This window comes from Gavialis gangeticus, unplaced genomic scaffold (assembly GCF_001723915.1).
Source record: "Gavialis gangeticus isolate Ggan-Ray unplaced genomic scaffold, GavGan_comp1, whole genome shotgun sequence".
Taxonomy (NCBI): domain Eukaryota; kingdom Metazoa; phylum Chordata; order Crocodylia; family Gavialidae; genus Gavialis; species Gavialis gangeticus.
Window position 1 is genome coordinate 29431363 of NW_017728995.1, and position 18559 is coordinate 29449921.

General features: G+C 46.2%; 1 protein-coding gene across 1 annotated transcript in view; it reads left to right on the top strand.

The window, feature by feature from the left end:
• Positions 1 to 12561, top strand: part of RNPEPL1 (arginyl aminopeptidase like 1) — a 19152-nt gene extending 6591 nt beyond the window's left edge. The window contains exons 4-10 of the mRNA XM_019503408.1: positions 1354 to 1589; positions 3929 to 4042; positions 5020 to 5132; positions 7771 to 7879; positions 8744 to 9040; positions 9238 to 9380; positions 10201 to 12561. Of these exons, the coding sequence (XP_019358953.1) occupies positions 1354 to 1589; positions 3929 to 4042; positions 5020 to 5132; positions 7771 to 7879; positions 8744 to 9040; positions 9238 to 9380; positions 10201 to 10473 (1285 nt within the window). The 3' untranslated portion in view covers positions 10474 to 12561. The remainder of the gene's footprint in view (positions 1 to 1353; positions 1590 to 3928; positions 4043 to 5019; positions 5133 to 7770; positions 7880 to 8743; positions 9041 to 9237; positions 9381 to 10200) is intronic.
• The last annotated feature ends 5998 nt before the right edge of the window (positions 12562 to 18559 follow it).

Sequence of the window (18559 nt, forward strand, 5' to 3'; positions counted from 1 at the left end):
ACACCTGATACGGTCAAAGCGATGTACAAAATGGACACAGTTCGTCCATTAAGGTCACTGTATCTGGCAGACTTGATGTACATCTCCAGAGTAGGTGTGATGGGGATAGGTAGCTGGCTGGAGAGTCTTGAGTTCTTAAGTGGCCGTCTGTTTGGTAGTGGTCAAGGGCAAGGGTCAAACAAAGTATAAGAGAATCTTCTAATTTTCCAAAAGGATGTTTCAACCCTTACAGCATTATTCAGTGATATAAACACAATGCAGTGTGTATTGGAAGTAGAGTGTTCAGTATCATGTTATCTATTCAGTATTTTTAAAAGATATTGTGTAGACCTCGCATAATACTTAATAAAATAACACAAAACATTCAAATGAGAAGTAAAGATCAACTAAGTGGATTCAACCTTCAGTGAAAGCTGAAGGATCCAGAACAAGGGCAAGGCTGATTGCCGTCCAGAAAGTGACAGATAGTTTGGACTAACTAGATTCTGCCTTGCCTTAACCAGTTCTTCTGAATGGTAGAATCTCCTGTTAGTTTTTCATAACAGGCGGACAGTATAATTGCAGATATGCCCAGCAGGTAATCAGTATAATTGTTTACACCCTATTTCGCAGAAGACTCTGAATTCACAACTAAGCTGAGAAACGACTTTTCCAATTTTTGCTGTCTCATTTTGTTTCATATACCATGCTGCACTGTTTAAACTGCTTTGCTGTATAATCTTCATCCAGATGTGTGTAGCCTGTGCAATACATTGAAAATAAATACCGTATTTGTCTGCATACGCCTCACACCTTTTTTTCCAGAAACCAGCTGCTGAAAATTGGGTTGTGCAGTATATGCAAGAAATATGGTAAAAGCAGGCAATGCAGCGTACTGGGCAAATATAAAATTGGCATGTGATCTACAGGGAGCAGAACAGTGAGCAGGCATGGCTCTCTAGTGCTGCTGCTCAGTCGCTTACTACAAGGAAAGATCTTTTCTGCTTCATTTTGTCTTTTAAATACAGTTATTTTGGGACATATTGTGGACAACAAGTTAGCAGGGTAGTAAGCATTTCCACTGCATTTGCCAGTACTTATTTCTGTTGCTTGGCGTTGGAAATGCCTCTCTTTCAACTTTCCCAGCTTTCTGTGGGATAGGAAATGACTCATGTTTTAGTTAGATCATCCATGATGGAAATAAAGAATATTACAAAGAGGGAATTCTACAAAGAGTAAATATAGCAAGTAAGATCTTGAAACTCTTCAGAATACCTTTCTTTCAAAAAAAAAATCCTTTTGTAGAGCTTTTAGGTGAATGAATTAAATCTGTTTGGCTTTTCTTTCTTCTCTTTCACCGTTCCCTAATTCCAGGTATGATATTGTTTTTCTTCCTCCGTCCTTCCCCATTGTCGCCATGGAGAACCCATGCCTGACCTTCATCATTTCTTCCATTCTGGAGAGTGATGAATTCCTCATTATCGATGTCATCCATGAGGTTGCCCACAGCTGGTTTGGCAATGCGGTCACCAACGCCACGTGGGAGGAGATGTGGTTAAGTGAGGGGCTAGCCACGTATGCACAGCGACGGATCACCACCGAGACCTATGGTATAGCTGCGGCTCTTTTTCTTTTGATGTGTATAACTTACCCTGTGTTTCCACCTACCTGTAGGAGGAGGGCTCAGGGAGTCTAAAGCTTTAAGTGAAATAGAATGAAGGAGGCTTTTAGCAAAGCTTTGACTCTTGTAGCCCCAAGAGATTAAGCTGAGATTTCATACTGCCAGTATAAAATATTAGTTGGGAGCACCTTTGTGTCATAAAAGCTGACATTCTTTCCACTGTGGGCTGTGAGTGTAGCACTCTCAACTGTGAATTTGTTTTGCTTTGCATTGAAGACATACCCAATATAGCGCACTACACCTGGACAGCCCAAAGGGTTTACAAGCTGTAGAAGTGTAGGAAATACTGTATTGAATTGGGCCGGTGGCTCATCATTTCAGTATCTGACCAAGTGCGTCAGAGGTAAAAAAAAAATAAGAAATGTTATAGAAGTTACTTACAAAGCAAGCTGCAGAATATTTTTCCATATCTCACTAAGTGGCTAGCTAAGACTGGGAAGCCAGAGGATGTATGTCCCTTAATGTATCCTGTGAAATATATGGATGCCTGTAGCTGGAAATATATTTTTAATTCTGCTGAACTCTTGGCCTCTGATACCACATAACTAACAAGAAATTCACTATATCTTTTTTTAAAAAAAAGTGAATCCAAAATTTGTTGATTTCAATTTAATTGGCTTGTTCTTCTCTGTTCTCCTTGAGAAAGAGTAGATGAGTGCATAGAGTTTGTCTTCTGTCTCCCACTCATTAGTCAGTCTGCTTGCATTTCCTCTGTATGTGGTCTCAATCGATTTCGTCTTGCCCAGAAGTCTTGGCATGCCTCTAAAGCACTCTTGTTGTCCCTTCCTCAAAGATGGAGCTCTTCTGTCTCTGTTTTCTGAGATAGGATGATGACAAGAAGTGATTTCTATCAACTTGTATAAGAATAGAGGATGGGCACCTGATACCTGAAGGCTTGTCCAGCAGCTCTCCCAACTATACAGGTGGTCCAATAAAAGATATCACAAAAAAGCTTTGTCCCGTGACACTTCTTGGACCACCATGGCTAGAATAACAACACAGACTTATTTACACAAGGGCATAATAATTATCAGCATCATCTGGATTTCACAGTAATCTTTTGTTCAGTTGTTTAAGTGCTGCACAGGGGTCTTTTCCATGTGGTTGCAAGTAATTTAGTGTGTATGAAGAGTTGAGAGATCTTTTGCTTGACATTGCCCTTTACCTTCTGCCTTTAGACAATTTTGTCCCCTGTAGAGGATCTCTTGGTTCCAAATTGAGACTGAGACCCTTGGGACCAAACCCTTGTCTAGGCTTCAGCCTTCTCAGCTTCGGCCCTTTTTATCTGGCTGAACTCCCTCAGCCCAAGTCTGCTGCTCTGGAACCTGGGTTCCTTGGAGCCCAGCCCCACATGTCTCTGATCAAAGCTGGTCTCCCAAGCAGAGAGTACTCCTGGCACTCTGGTCGCTGGCCTCCAGACCTCCCCTACAGCCACACACAATTTTTTGGTATTTACATAGGAGATTTGGTAAATACATAGGAGAAAACTAGAATCCAAAGGGTTAACCATCTTGTAACTCAGCTACAATCTCCTACAACTATCCTCATCATAAAGTCCTGCATTAATTCTCCCCAAGCCCCCAGGGTACCTCCTTTTCACTGGCAGCCAGCTGTTGTCTGCTCCTTTGATTGAACTGCCAACCCAGCTCAGAGACTGGGCTTATGTGGCTGCTTTTGGTGACATGACCGCAGTTCTCAATGATGGGCTCAGATGTTCCCGCTCAGCCTAATGCGCAGCCCTCCCTGGCTTCTTAGCAGTCCCAGGCCTCAAGGCTCAAGTCTCTGTTGGGGCTGTCTGCTGCAGCCGTCTGGTCTGCTCCCGTGAGCTGTGAAAGTCTGGCTCTCCTGAGGACTTTGCTCTCCTGTCCTACTCCTCCTCTGTATGTAGTTAACAGAGTTGGGATTCCCTGTTACAGCTGGACAGCTCTGAACTATGATAGAGGTGCTGTCCACTATTATACTAGCAACACACTTCTAGTAGCATCTGTCTGTTCCCTGGATTGTCTGGGTGCCCTTCTCCTGTGGGCCAGTGAGACTGATGCCCAGGATGAAAACAATTCTGACGCTTCCAGCTTGATCAGTTCCTTTTCATTCTGTCTGATGGGCAGCCAGATTTAGGAAATGCAGGAATTATCCTCCTGTACACTTCTCCTGCTGGCCTTCTGCCCATCACATCTTTGGAAGTCTTGGGTTTGTGTCCATACCATTTATATAGATATCCTCTCAAAAGCAGATTGCACTTATTGTCTGTCGCTCTGTCTGGACTAGGTGCTGCCTTCACCTGCTTGGAAACTGCCTTCCGTCTTGACGCCCTCCACAGACAGATGAAGCTCCTTGGAGAAGACAACCCTGTCAGCAAGCTTCAGGTGAAGCTGGAGCCAGGTACTGCTGGTCTTGGATGTACTGTGTTAAAAAACTGTCCCTGTATTTATTATGCAATGTTGACTTAAAAGCCTAACTTTAGACTCACCATTTTAAAAATTCTTGGCTTATATTTTCAGTCTCTTTAATTTGGAAAACAAGATACAGGAAATCAAATAACTTGTCTCCAACATCCAGCATGTCCCCAGGCAGTTTTCGGTTTAGCCCTATGTTCACTTAAAGGATGTATTGTTTAACTTTTGTAAAGGAGACCGTTCAATGGATTTTGTTCAGTTTCCAAAATAAATTTACCGGTGGGCAGAAACAAGGCAGGGAAATGTGTCCTGAAAGTTGAATGTTTCTGAAAGTTTGAATGTGTGAAAAACAAGTGGTTATAACGGAAACCATTTGTTTTGCAACCTCAAGTATAGGCTGCAGTACTGGTTGCAGTGTATGTGTGTGCATCTGTAATGCATGTAGCTATATGGAGGCACACAAATATATATGTGTGTACATGTTACGTTGCATACTAATTCAGCTCTGGGACGGTAGAGGCTCAGTCTCATCTTTGTCAACAATCTGATATGTTATGTTTCTCTCTGGTTTGTGTCACTGAGGAAGGTGGACATAAAAGCACCAGACCACCAAGCAATTTATAACCTAATCTAACCTAAGGGCAAAATGAAATGCATATCTAAATTTAGTAGTACTTCCACTGCTTTTCGGCTTCCTCTATTTGTAGTATATCAGGAGTCCCTGAAAGTGCAGTAAGCAGTAGTTGGTCTATGCTGAGAGTGGTTCTGGAAGTATGAAGATAGCTTCTTGAATATAGGACTGAGAAAAGGATTGTCCCTTGACAAGGAAGCCTTAGAGACTGGTCTGAAATTTGAAATAGCTTGAGCTATAAGAATATTATGCTTAGCACAGTTACTGTTCTAGGCTATCCTGTGCCCTGCAATACTGTTTTGGGTTTGTTTGGTTTTTTCTTCTTCTTTCAGGAGTGAATCCTAGTAATTTGATGAACCTGTTCACCTATGAGAAAGGCTACTGCTTCGTTCACTACCTGTCGCAGCTCTGTGGAGACCCCAAACACTTTGACTCCTTCCTTAGAGTTAGTACCGACTGCATATCTACTTATTGTGTACTGATGTTTCTATCCTGCTTTCTGGCTCCTTTTCCGGCAGGTTTTACTGTTATTAGCAGAGTGGTGGGTGGGGGGTGGAAGGTAGCTGGTGTGAAACAAGAGAATAGGACTCTGTCTACTGTCAGTCTGGTAGAGTCTGGGAGAGAGGCTTCTCTTGGGTTTCTCTGGTGAATGTGGCCATGCTTCTCACTCTGACTGAGCTAAAATGCTGTGATGAGGTTGCTGGTGACTTCTGCATCAACAGTGCATCTGAGGAGCAATGCATCTTTGTTATCTGTGTTTTGGGCTCCAAGCCATTGGAAGAAGTTTCACAGAGTAGCTTAGCTCAGGGCTGTCCACTACTAACCATCCAGGGACTGCATACCCTGCAAGCTGCACCAGTGGGGACCACACGTGGGCCACACCAGGGTAAGCTACAGCCCCTTGGGCACTGTGCCATGTGGGCACACCCTACTGCTCTGCAGGCCCACGTGGTGTCCCCACCCTTACCATGGTGCTGCATTGTGCGCTTCACTGTCTGCCTCCTGTACTATGTTGCCCCCTCAGATGGGGGCAGGCAACAGAGACCAGAGGACAGAGCAGGTGCCCAGCAACACTGGGTGTTGTTGCAGCCAGTGTGATGGGGGAGAGGTGGCTGCGTGGGAACGTGGGGACCACAGTTTAACCCCTTGCAGGCCACGTGTAGCCCCTGGGCTGCCCATTGGACAGTCCTGGTTTAGCTGCTGCCAGAATTACCTGGTTTTAGTCTCTATGGGGTGTATGGACAGATAAACAAATAATTTATTATTAGACGATTGGGATTTACTGTGTGTGGTCACTGTTTTGTATGTCTGTCCTATCCCAAAGTAAGTGAAAGTTAAAATCAGGGCATTTGCCCCTGAATGGAACAGCTGCTCAATGGTCACTATGTGGTCCCTCACTCCCCCGGAGAATATTGAGCATGCGTGGCTGGCAAACTCAACAGTCAGCGTTCTTTGTACAAGGCACCTTTATTCTATCTGTGGTAGCCTTGGTGTCTAGAAGCACCAGGGCAAATACTGTAGAAACTTGTCTGCTTTAAAAACTGACAAAGCTTATTATTCTTTCTCTCGCCTCTTCTTTTCTCATCTTCTACACTGTTGACACCTCACTACTCTCTCTCTCTCTTTCTACCGCCAACTGTATCTTTTTCTCTCATTGTAATCCATCAATGCAGGTTTCCTTTGGTTTATGCGGTAGATATGTTCCCTGGGAATGGCGCATAAATCAAATTTGCATAAAGCGAACCTAGTTTACAGTGAAGCAGATAGGGATGCGTTCCCACGGTGGTGAGGGAGGAAAGGAGGGAGTGAGGCTGGGTCTAGGGAAGGGGCAGGGAAAGGGGCGCAGCGCAGCGCAGCCCAGTGGCTGCAAACAGGCAACGTCTGCCACTTCCAGGGCTGCAGCAGGGGCGGCACCAGGGTTTTGCGGCACTTGGGCTGGGTGGCAGCCCCACTCACCCCATTTCTCCCTACTCACTCCAGTGCTCTGCTTCTCCCCACTGCAGCCGCTGGGTTGCACCATGCCCTGAACCCCATGGTGCAGCGCAGCCCAGCAGCTGCAAGTAGGCAGCATCTGCTGCTCCCAGGGCTGCAGCAGTGGTGAGCAGCAGCTTGGAGTGGGGCAGGCTGGGGCCGGCAGTGGCACCAGGCTCTTCTCAGCACTCAGCAGTGGTGCTGGGAGGGCAGGTTGCGGGGGGGGGGGGCTACGGGGAATTTTGGGGTGGCAGCAGCCTCCCTCCCATTGCTGCATCCCACCCCGAGAGCCAGGAAGAGCCTGCAACAGCTGCTGGCCCCAGCCTGCTCTCATCCTGCTGCAGGCTACTGCCTGCCCCTGCTGCAGCCCTGGGAGCAGTGGATGCCGCCTGCTTACAGCCTCTGGGCTATGCCGCATTGAGGGGTTCGGGGCACAGTGCCCTGGGGGAAGCGGAGCCCCAGGGGGTTTGGGGCACAGTGCAGCCCAGCGACTGCAAGCTGCTGGCATCAGCCGCTCCCAGAGCAACTGCAGCATGGGCTGCGGTGAGTGGGGCCCTAGCCCCATGGCCCTTTCCCCTCCCCTCACAAACTCACAGACTTCCCTGCTTGGGGGAGGGGAGAGTGCACCTATGCCAATCACATAACAGTGAATTTACCTTGCATATAATGAATTTCAGGTATGAAATGGGTCATCGCATAAGAGCAAATTTGCATAAATCGAACCCGCGTAAATCGAGGGAAACCTGTATGTATAGCTGCATCTTTAAGTCTTCTGTAGTCCATACTGTTTGGTGGATAACATAGTGACCAATGTGTGTTCTGATTGTCACTAGTGCGAAGCGTACAGAAACTCTTTGTCTCTTTTCTTTGAGATGCCAGTGTATTAGGGTTTGTGTTGAACTGGCAGCCTCTCTGTGACTGCAGTATTTCTTCTCCGCGACAGTCCTTCCCTTTACTTTGCATTTTGGTTTAGCTTCTAGCACTGGCTGCTAATAGCTACCCAATAGCTCCTCTTGCTTTCCCAGCACTATATTTTCACACTGGGCTCAGTCATTCTTCAGCAAACACATGCTGCAATCTTAACCATAACTTATTCTTTCACTCTGTTTCAGGCCTACATTGAGAAATACAAATTTACTAGTGTTGTGGCCCAGGATCTTCTGGACTCTTTCCTGAATTTTTTCCCAGAGCTGAAAGAGCAGTGCGTTGAGAGAAAAGAAGGTGGGGAAGAACATGGTTTAGTCAACTGTTTAAGGCAAATAATATTGGAACGAACAGCCGAGGGCTTGGATTAGAGGATGTGGGAGAAAGTGCTTCGATCTGAGGAGGAAAACCAGTTGATTTCCTTACTGACTCATTTTTGACATTTGAACAGTTCTTATTGAGGCTGTTATCACCCTGCTTATAATGTCAATCATCAAGTCTAGAGAAAGAGGGTAGAACAGCAATGTTATCTTTTCTTAAAATACATGGAGAGTTTAGATAAGGGGTTCCCCCACAGAATGTGGCAGAGGGTGGTTTTCCCTGATATCCTTTGTGCGCAGACCCGATCTTCTGTTATGTGTCATCTGCCGTTTACTCTGCAGATGGATTTGTCTGTCAAGCTCTGCACTGTATCTGGAGGTTGGTTTGGTCTTGGCTGCTGATTTTGTTTGTGCTTTTTGAAATCTGCTGCTTTCCCACTCCTGGGACATTTGTCTCCCTTTCTACGGAGCAGAAACTCTGTCCCTCTTGCTTACTTGCATGTTAATCCCACCTTGAACCTTTCTCAGAAGTGAGGTTGCAAAGTTACTGGAAGAGCTGGACACAAACACACAGGGGTACCTGAGAGCAAGCTGGATCTACAAGGCCACATCTGCCTTTCTGACTCATAAATACTTCTCGAGTGCTTGTTGCTGTAGTGAACAAGCATTAGAATTCATTTTGGGTAACGTTAAGGAAAATCACGTTACTTTTGTGATAGTCTAATCTGGTAACTGCTAAAACTGGTAGGGTCTCAATATTGGGAGTTTGCCCCCTACCATTTTGCTATGACTATAGGTTGCTCTGATTTGCTATTGTTAGAACTTCTCTTAACTATGCTAGAAGCAGTCCCGAAAAGCCAAGCCAGCTGCAGAGACTCCTGCTCGACATTTTTGATGCTCCTCATTCCAGGACTGGAGTTTGAACGTTGGCTCAATGCTACAGGACCTCCATTAGCTGAGCCAGACTTATCTCAGGGATCCAGTCTGACCAGACCAGTGGAGACACTCTACAGCCTCTGGACCACTGAGCCTCTGGATGCTGTTGCTGCCGCCAGCAGTGTTGACATCACAAAATGGAGGACATTCCAAACCGTGCTTTTCTTGGACAGATTGCTGGATGGGTCACCACTGCCCCATGGTGAGTACTGCACCTGTGTGGTAGGCAAATGTACTTGGTACAGAAGACATTATTTAGTTTGCCCTGTTCACTTAGCACCATAACACCCATCCCAAGTCTAACTTATTGTCCACTATTGTCTAATTTCTTTGAAACCTGCCAAGAAGCTGCCTCATAACAAGCTGTTTCTCCGTATGTGCGTATGTTTGTCTCTTTAGAGGTGATAAAAAAGCTTTCAGAAAGTTACTCCTCCCAGCTGGATTCCATGAATGCAGAGATCCGGATCCGCTGGCTGCAGATTGTAGTCCGAAACGACTACTACCCCGATCTTTACAAAGTCCGATGCTTCTTGGAAAACCAGGTACTAACTGCTGGATTAAAAAGCACCGTACCTCTCGGTGGATGAGACGTGCATGAGACATGCAGCGTGTAAGAGACCTTGGAACTTCTGCTTCCTGGCCAAGTGTAGCTCAGGTGTGTTACAAAGGGGCTGTGCCAGGATCACCTGCTGAAATGAGAAAGCTCTGCATTGTCCTAATGATCTGTTCAGCTCCTTCCTTCTGTGATGAAGGACTGGACAGAGCATCACCTGCAGGCAAATCTTATCGTCTGTTATTCTGTTCTGGCTCCTCACCCCAGAGCCAGTTCTGTCCCCAGCATCCCAGTCTTGTCTTGCAACAGCCTTTGTTTCTCCAGGTATGGGATCCCCAGGGCAGAGACCATCAACACTACCAAATTTATGTGATGATTTGGTTTTGTTCTGGGTGTACCTGCCCACTTGAGGCTGGGTTGAGGCTTCTCAAGCTCCTTTAGTTTATCTTGCTGGGATCCTGTGACCCCAGCTGACTTCTGCCCCTGGGGGGCTGGACCTGATGATCTTCTGAGGTCCCTTCCGGCCCTAATGTCTATGAAATCTGTGAGTGTTCAATTCTTGTCCACAAATAGTAAAATTAACTAGGTTAGACAGACAGTCCAAAAAAAGCCTGTTGTCTTATCCGTAAAGGTTGTCATATTGAAGTGAGGTAAGTAGTTTGATTAGTTGTTCGGGTTTTTTTTTTAACTTTTCTTTTGAAGAGCTGTAATACTTGCTTGGTCACAAAGGACTGTCTGGGCATGCTCTTGGTGTGCCCACATCTCTTCATCTTTACGTACACGGTTATCCCATTGTATTCTCATTGCAGAGGTCTCGGATGTACACAATTCCGCTGTATGAGGACCTCTGCACTGGCACTCTGAAGTCCTTTGCCTTAGAAGTTTTCTACCAGACCCAAAACCAGCTGCACCCCAACTTGAGGAAAACCATCCAGCAGATCTTGTCACAGGGCTTGAATCCCCTTCCCACCATAGACGCTACAGCAGTCGCCACAGACACGCCAGCCATGGTGCTTGAGGACAAAGCCTCAGAGGCCACTAATGGTGCCATTTCACTCAGGGATGTTAACGTGTCTGCCTAGATCACCAGCTCACGTCGGGCTTGAAGCTTGAGGAGGGGGACAGGAACAGAGTTAAAATATCAAGTGCCGCCTCCTTTCCCTCAGCCCTGCTGCTGCAGTTTGTTTGCAACTGGATTTCTTGAAAATCCCCAAACACAACGCAAACGTGCCTTCAAGTACCTGCCACAGTAACACTGCCAGGTTTCAGGGATCTCATCCAGCTATGAGCAGACACTAGTGGGTGGGTGTTTGGATTCGGTGCATGGTGGAGTTGTTTCCCCACTGCAGGTGGACGGTTCCACTGCCTGGGGCCCTTCATGGGTGGTTTTTGTGGGGGTGTTTTTTTAGCCCGAGGTGACATAGCGCTTGCTGTGTATTTGTAGCTGGGGAGGAGCGTATGTCAAAAATCAGGCTGATGGAGACTTTGGCCAGAGGCCTAAGAAGGAAAGGACTACTTTGAAGAACTTAAAGTGAGAGCAAATATGTTTTTACCACGTGCTCCTTACTGTGACAGAAATGTGTGATTTGAGAGGTGGGGAATTTAATGTTCGGATAACTGGGAATCCAGTTGAGCACAACACCCGGGTTTCTCTGCGGAGAGGATGGAAACCTCGTGAAGGATTTAAAATCCTACCTTAATCCAGCCCTACCCTGAGTCTTCCCTTTGCACTGATTAAGACTGACAAAGAGCAGACACTTAGATTGGGATTTTCAGATGGGTCTAATGAAGTATTGTTGCCCAAATTTCATTGACTTTTAATGGAAGTTGGGATTCCTGAATCTTAGTTTTTTTGGTAAGTTCAGCCACAATCCTCAGTCTTGTCCTGGGATGCACAGCAAAAGAGTCCCCCAGATGGCCTGTGCTCTGTCCATCTGGGCTCTTTGGGAATAAGAAATAGGACCTTTTGTTTAATTTTTAAAAATCCCCTGTCTGTGCTGGATCTGCAGAGATGGCTGCCAGGATAAAATCTCCATTCTGCATTTCCCTTGGTCTGATGACAGTTGCCCCATACGAGGGAGCCTCCTTTCGCAGAATGTGAAGCTATTCAGCTGGCAGCTGCTAGAGCCTGATCTCTTCTAATCATGTCCATACCCTGCCTCCTGAAGACATAGAAGTGCCAGAGCGTTGGCTGCTGGCATCACTGGCCCAGGCAGGCATAGCGTAGAAAAAGAGAGTCCCTCCACTATGCATTCCCTGAGGCCTCAGCAGGAGGATTGGCAAAGCATGATTGATAGTTGTACATCAGAAATAAATGGAATTTCTAATGCAACCCCTACAAAGGACACAATGCAAGCAATGCAATTCAAAGTCTAAAGAACCTCTGCTGTCCTAAAACACGGACCGTCTTGGCGTCTCTCTGATGACTCCCTAAAGGCATTTTGGAGTTTCTACCACGGTAGAAAAGAACTGAACTGAACGCAAGGTAAAACCTTTAGGGTAGTTTTAGCAAAGGGGAAACCAAGTGACAAGCTGTCCTATTCTTTGTTGGAAGATGGTGGTGCTGCTATGAAGGTGTACATAGCACAGGAGAGGAAACTTGGGAGGTATTTCACCGAACAGAGTTTGTTTACACCCACATCCAGATGGGGATTTAGGTGCTGTTACTGGATCTGCTCTTCTGGCTTTAAATTAATATGGATTTCACATTAGCCTTAGCCTGGGAACAAACTGAGATAAAGCAATAATAAACTCAGGACTCCACAGCACTTCAGTAATTTCCAAAGTGCACCAGCAGCATCATGGGAGCTTGAGAACTCCACTTTTTCCTCTTTTAATGAGATTAACATTTTTCTTTTTCCAGTGGGAATGGGGGAAGGCGGAAATGGTGTTTTCCAGATAATTTCCTTTCCTTTTCTTCATCATTGCTTTGTGATGGATTTGTGCAAATTGACCTTTGACCTTTCTGCTTCCTTTACTGCCTCTGCTGGCACCACTGCCAGCAGTGCCAGCCTGGCTACGACCAGTAACCACTAGCCTTGTATGGACCCCCAGGCCTCTGTTTTATCACATTTTACTTTATGGGAGAATGTATATGATCCTGGTGGAAATTTTTAATTTACGTTGATGCCTTACGTTGATTGTCAGATTAAACTAAGCTTTGTGACACATCCAGCCTTTCTGACTGTTTGTTTTACATTTTCCCTGCTATATACTGTGGGGAACTTTGCACTCGGAGCTTGAGAGGATAAAAGAGAATGGTGTGTAGATAGAAAATGAGAGCGAGAGAGTGGTGATCATGTGGGGAAGGGAGAAGCAGTCTATGGAAAGTAGCTGAAACAAGAATAGTGGAACATCTTCCATAGATCAGAATTTTTGTCACCAAAATGTTTTGCAATTTTTCATGGAGTCAGTGGAGCACTATAAACAGGTGGAAGAGCAAATGAAGTCATTGTCTTTTGTATGGGGTATGGTGCACGCAGCTTTTAGAAGCTGTCCTTGGGCCGTGTGGAAAGAGAGTCCGGGAAAGAGACAGACGTGCATATGTGAACACAAGTGTTATTTTTTAGATCTGTTTAGGGGCAGGGAGTCTATGAATGTTTTGGGAAGGAGAGAGGGGAATGCTCGCTGAAACCAACAGATCTTTCTTGAGCGACAAATATAAGGTGCAGGTTTGTGTTTCCATCCTGATCTCTGTGAGAACTCTTAGAGGGATTATTTTCATGAGACTCATCCACTGTCCCACTGAAACATGGTAAGATTTCAGCAATGTTACTCTATATTCCTGTGTCCAAATCATGAGATCCCACTGGGAACAGATACGTGTTTTTTATTTATTTCAAAGGGATAAAAACAAAATTGCAAGTGTGTTTTTTGTGATGGATTCGCTTTACTTTTGCTGTTGCAAAATAAGAGAATTCTTCAAGCAGCCTCTGACTTGGCTTTAAATCTTATGGGTCCTGTGCCAGTTGTTTTACACCTCTCTCTCTCTCTCTCTCTCAGATGAAGAAATTTTTAAAGCTAGAAGAGACCCATATGGTCATCCAGGCTGACCTCCTGCATAATAGAGGCCAGGGGGGAATCAGAGTCTGGGGTTTATCAACTTTATGACTTTTGTGCTATACTTTGTTTTAGTAAGACACCCGGGCCTGATTTAAACATTGCAAATGATGGAGAAACTTCTATGTTCATTCATAAGTTACAACAATGGTAAATTACCTCCAGGTTTATGTCACGTTAGATTGACGTTGTGGCCAGGAATTACGCAAGAGGCAAAGATTTTTGGGGGGTGAAATCTTTGATTGGACCAACTGCATGGTTGGACTAAAGTAAACTTTTTTTTTGTACAAATTTTCTATTCTGAATTTTTCTAGGCTCAGTTTTCAGTCACTGGGCATGTCTACATGGGATGCTTAGTGCACAGAAGACTAATTCTGCTGAGCATTAGCATGGCTGGCAAAAACCATGCTAATGCACAGTAGATTTAGTCTAATGCGCATTAATGTCGCTTAAAAAGCATTCATCTGTGCTAATGCACAGTAGTGCCGATTACAGTGTATTAATTTAGTCCTTGTTATTATGGGTACTAAACTTAATGCGTTGTAATTACAGTGCATTGATGAACGTGTAGACGTGCCCACTGGGTCATATTTTGCTCTCTTTTGTCAAATAGAGTAGCTGTCTACTATCAGAAATCTCAGTCCTTCAGGTACTTGTATATAGCAAGCAAGTTACATCCTTGGATAAAATAGAGGGAGCTTCTTCAATCTCTCACCTGTCGTGTGTTCCAGACCTTGTATCCTCCTTCCAGCTCCCATCTGGACCATTCCAATTTTTCAGTCTTCTTTTTGAAGAGGTAGGTACCAGAACCAGTATATCAGTCTCAAATATTTGTTGATACTGTGCCATCTCCAAAAGATTTGTGTTAATATTACTCCTATATTATTGTATATAGTATTGTATCCTGTATAGTTAGCTATTGCCAGGGTATCCATCTCCACTCTCCAGTTCAACAGATCAAAAGTTGTTGCGCGAGGGTGCAGCACTGTCGTCAGTCATGTGAATCTTAAACTTTGGCAAGTGTAGCCGAGTGAATTCTGGGGTGTGGAGTTCATTTTTGTGTGGTCTGTGATAATGCCAGTGCAAAAAAGACCAGAACTAAAAGTCCCAGTATGGTTGGCTCTCCTTCCGTAAGCAGTCATCCAGAAGAGTTTATTGAAGACATGATGCTATTTAGGGATGGCACTGTAAAGTCAGCGAAAGAGGAGAAAGTGTGGTACTAAATAAAGTGCGATTATTGGGAAAAGGAAAAAATGGGGAAATGGGTTTTTGGGCATGAGAGCAAATGTGATTGTAGAGTTTTAAGTAAACAAGAGTAACCACAGCATGTACATTTAGGGGGAAGAAATAGAAATCTAGTTGTTCAGCCAACTTGTTTTTAAACATGATAGCTTGAAAAAGGAAAAACTGGTTGAGGCAGCAAGAACATGGCTGAAGAGGTTACTCTTACAATTCACCCATACTGACCTTTTTATTTTCACTGAATAAGCGCAACAAAAGCACCTATACTAATGCAGCTGCTTAATCTATAGCACCACTGTCCAGCTGGCAGGCCATGTGCAGCCCATGAGGTATTAAGTTGCAGCCCCTGGGCTCCTGCTCAGCCTACAACCATCGCTCCAGCTGGGGGCTCTGGGCTTACCTGCCCTTCCTCTGGCTGCTGCTTCCTACCTCCATCCCAGTGGGTGAGGCAGAGCTGGGGAGGGGTTGTTGTCTCCGCAGGTGTGCCACGTAGCAGCAGGGACATCCATGCAGACTGGGAGCCCTGGAGGATGTGCAACCCCTGACCATGTGGATGTTGGACTGCCCTGGTCTCTAGCAAAGGCATGGGGAAAAGTGAATTTCATGGTTTACACTGTAAATCCATCATTGCTCTTGGGAACTGAAGGGAAATAACACACACACACTTTTCGATTTCCCTTGAAAAGTTATTGTGAGCCACTGCAAAGGCTACTGTTGAATGGTTCACACCTTGAAGAAGCCTACCCCAAGTGACCCAGCTCTCACCTGGAAGGCCAGGAAGTCATGGGGGGTGGACGTGGGATGGCCACGTCACTCCCTTATCTGTTGCTGGCTACAGCAGTGGTTCCCAACCTTTTTCGTGCTGTGGCCTGGCATTGGAGTGATGGAGCTGGTTGCTTCCCTCCTGAGGGCTGCCCTGCCCCCCAGCTTTAACCCCAGGCGGACAGATCGGGGGGCTCAGGCCACAACCCAGCAGCCAACCCTTCGTGGCCCAGTACCAGGCTGTGGCCGGGTGGTTGGGAACCTACAGGAATTGACTTGCCTTAACCACGCTAACCTGAGCAGTCCTTTTGCCTTTTTTCTGATAGCAAATAGTTGGCAGTCACTACTGTGTTTCCATTATGAAAGCATCTGATTTTTGCACCATTTGGGACCCCTGGGGACAGCTTTCTTCAGTTGTCTCCCTCTCCCTGTTTTATTTCCAAGGGCATGTACAGCCGTGGAAGGTGATGCGAGCTCCAGGAAAAATACTAGTTCTAGCAGCCAGTAATCTGGCATGCCACATCCACACTGCCTGCTTGCCAGGCCTACCCTGTGGTTCAAGATTCAACAAGACAGATTTTTTGGCTGTCACTAATTCTGGTTCCATCTCGGTGGTATCGAGTGGCCCAGTTCTTGTGTCCTCTATCCATCTTGGTTCATGATGCCAAAACTGCGTGTATTGGGGTCTCTTCACTTGCTGGATTGCAGCCTCGGCCAAGGGGAAATACATCGGTTGTGGAGCAACACCCGTGCAGCAGTTTAATGTGGGGGACTTGAAAGAATTGAAACAGCTGGAACATGAATTTGGGAGTATATACTTCTCTTGAATCCATAGCAGAACTTCGACTCGTGCCCTTGGATAGTGGTTTCCTCAAAGTTCAGGAGTCCAATATGGCCTTTATCTAGTAATCAAACTTCTAATGGTTTTGTTCATTGTTAAGTTCTTATTGTCACATGCTCTATTGCTTGGAGTGAGGCAGGATATAGGATTAGTCATCTTTCTGACCTTTGTGCCTCTTTCTTCTTCATTCCTCACTCTTTTGCTTCTCTGTGTCTCCTTCCTTGCTGTAGCTTCGTTCCCTTCCTTCCATTAGAGGATTCAGCAGTGGAATAGCTAAAGTTGTCATTTAACGTGTTATCACAGGGCTTATAGCACTAACACCTCCGGAGACTAATGGAGATTGCAGACATTCACACCTCTTTTAGTGATTATTTTAGGCTGCATGATTATTCAGGAAGGCAACGCTGCATTGATTTACACTTCCTTCATGTTTGTAGGATTGTCTTCACAACAGGGTTGCCAACCCAAGGCAGGTATTTTACTGACAGTCCTTAAGGTTTTTACCGACAAACAAGTTTTTTTTACTGACCTATGTTTTATGTAGTGTAAAAGTAATCCTTCTGCCAGGCCCTGGACAAGGGCTGGGTTCAAATTTACGGGTTCAACACCCATTGTAGTTTTCAAAAACAAAAACATTTAGCTGTCAGTAAAAAAGTTTTCAGGTTATCAGTTTAAAAAAAAAAAAAAAAAAGCCTTGCATTGACAGCCTTGCTTGATTGCAGCAACAGTTTTACACTATGCTGCTGCTACCCCCTGGTCTTACCTCCACATGCCCCCCTGTCCTGGCACAGACAACCAAAGGAGGACGGCTGTCTGCCTACCTGTGACCCAGGAGTGTGACAGGCAGGCAATGGGACATAGCAGCAGCATTTGGCTGGAGATGTGGAGGGGGCTTACAGAGCCGTGAGAAACTGCTCCCTTCAGGGTGGTGTGGTCCCACTCGGACACAAGATGATGCTCCTCTACTCTAGCACATGGCTCAATTTTTTAATGGACTTTATGGACAGGCATTTTTAGCTTGTTTTCTTTTTATGGACTGTCCATAAATATATAGACAGCTGGCAACCCTGCTTCACAGCCACAGAGGCTGGAAGTTTTTTTTTCTTGCCCTGTAATGAGACTACAGATTCAGCACAGGTTGAGTCTGCTGTGCAAGCTGCATAAATATGTCAAGCAGGCTGGGTGTCTGGTGCAGACACAGAGGGTTGTTCAGACAGATTGCTAAGGAAGATCTGCAGGGAGTGGGCAAGCTTCTGCAGGAGATCCAGTCTCCAGAGCGGTGATCGGAGCTGGACATTGTTGCCACACAGAACTGCTTTCATTGAGAGAAGCAGAACGCCACCTTTCACGGCATGGCAATCTTGCCGTGGCTGGGAGAGTGATATCATGCCACCCTCTTACGTGGCAACTTTCCCTCTGCCCATAAAAAAAGTTTGGATTGTACCAAGACTCTTCACTGCAGGTAGCAGCAGCAAACAAGCATCCTTTTATTGGTGTTTTGAAGCCATCCTCCAACAAGAACCAGAAAGCTAGTAGGCCAGCGCAAAGTGGCTAGTATTCGCTTCAAATTCGGCTGACCCAGGGGACAGCGATTCGATTTGGTGATTCGAATCACTGTCCTGAATCAATCTGGCTGAATCTGATTCAGAGATCCGGCTGCTGCTGAATCAAATCTCTGAATCACACAGGCCCATCCCCTGCCTGCTTTCAATGGCTGCCCCATCCGCCCCAGCTCCCAACCCTTTAAAAACAAACAAACCCCAAACCCCAAACTCACCAGCTCCTGCCCAGCAAGGGGGGGCCGGGGAGATCCCTCGCTGCATGGGGGGCTCTTCCACGAGCCCCCAGAAGCCCCGAGGCTGCTGCAGCAGCCGGTGAATCCAGGGGTTTGGTTGTTTTTTTTTAAAGGGCTGGGCAGCCATGGTGGGGCTGGGAGGGCAGGCGGGGGTCAGGGGGCTCATGGCAGAGCCCTCCATCTGGTGGGGGGCAGCAGGGATCGCTCCCCCACCCCCATCTAGCAGCACCCAGCAAGTAGGGGCTTTTTTTTTAATGAGCCAGGAGCTGGGCCAAGCGAGGCAGCCATGGGGGGCTGGGAGAGCAGGTGGTGGTCAGGAGGCACTCAGGGGGGCTGGGGAAGTGGGCACAGGATGGGGCCTGGCAGGGGTCCCCCCGTACACCCCGCCCCATCCCCTGCTTACCAGCATGGAGTCTGGATCCAGCTCCCTGCTGCAGCAGGCGCGGACTGCGCAAATCCCCGAAGCGCT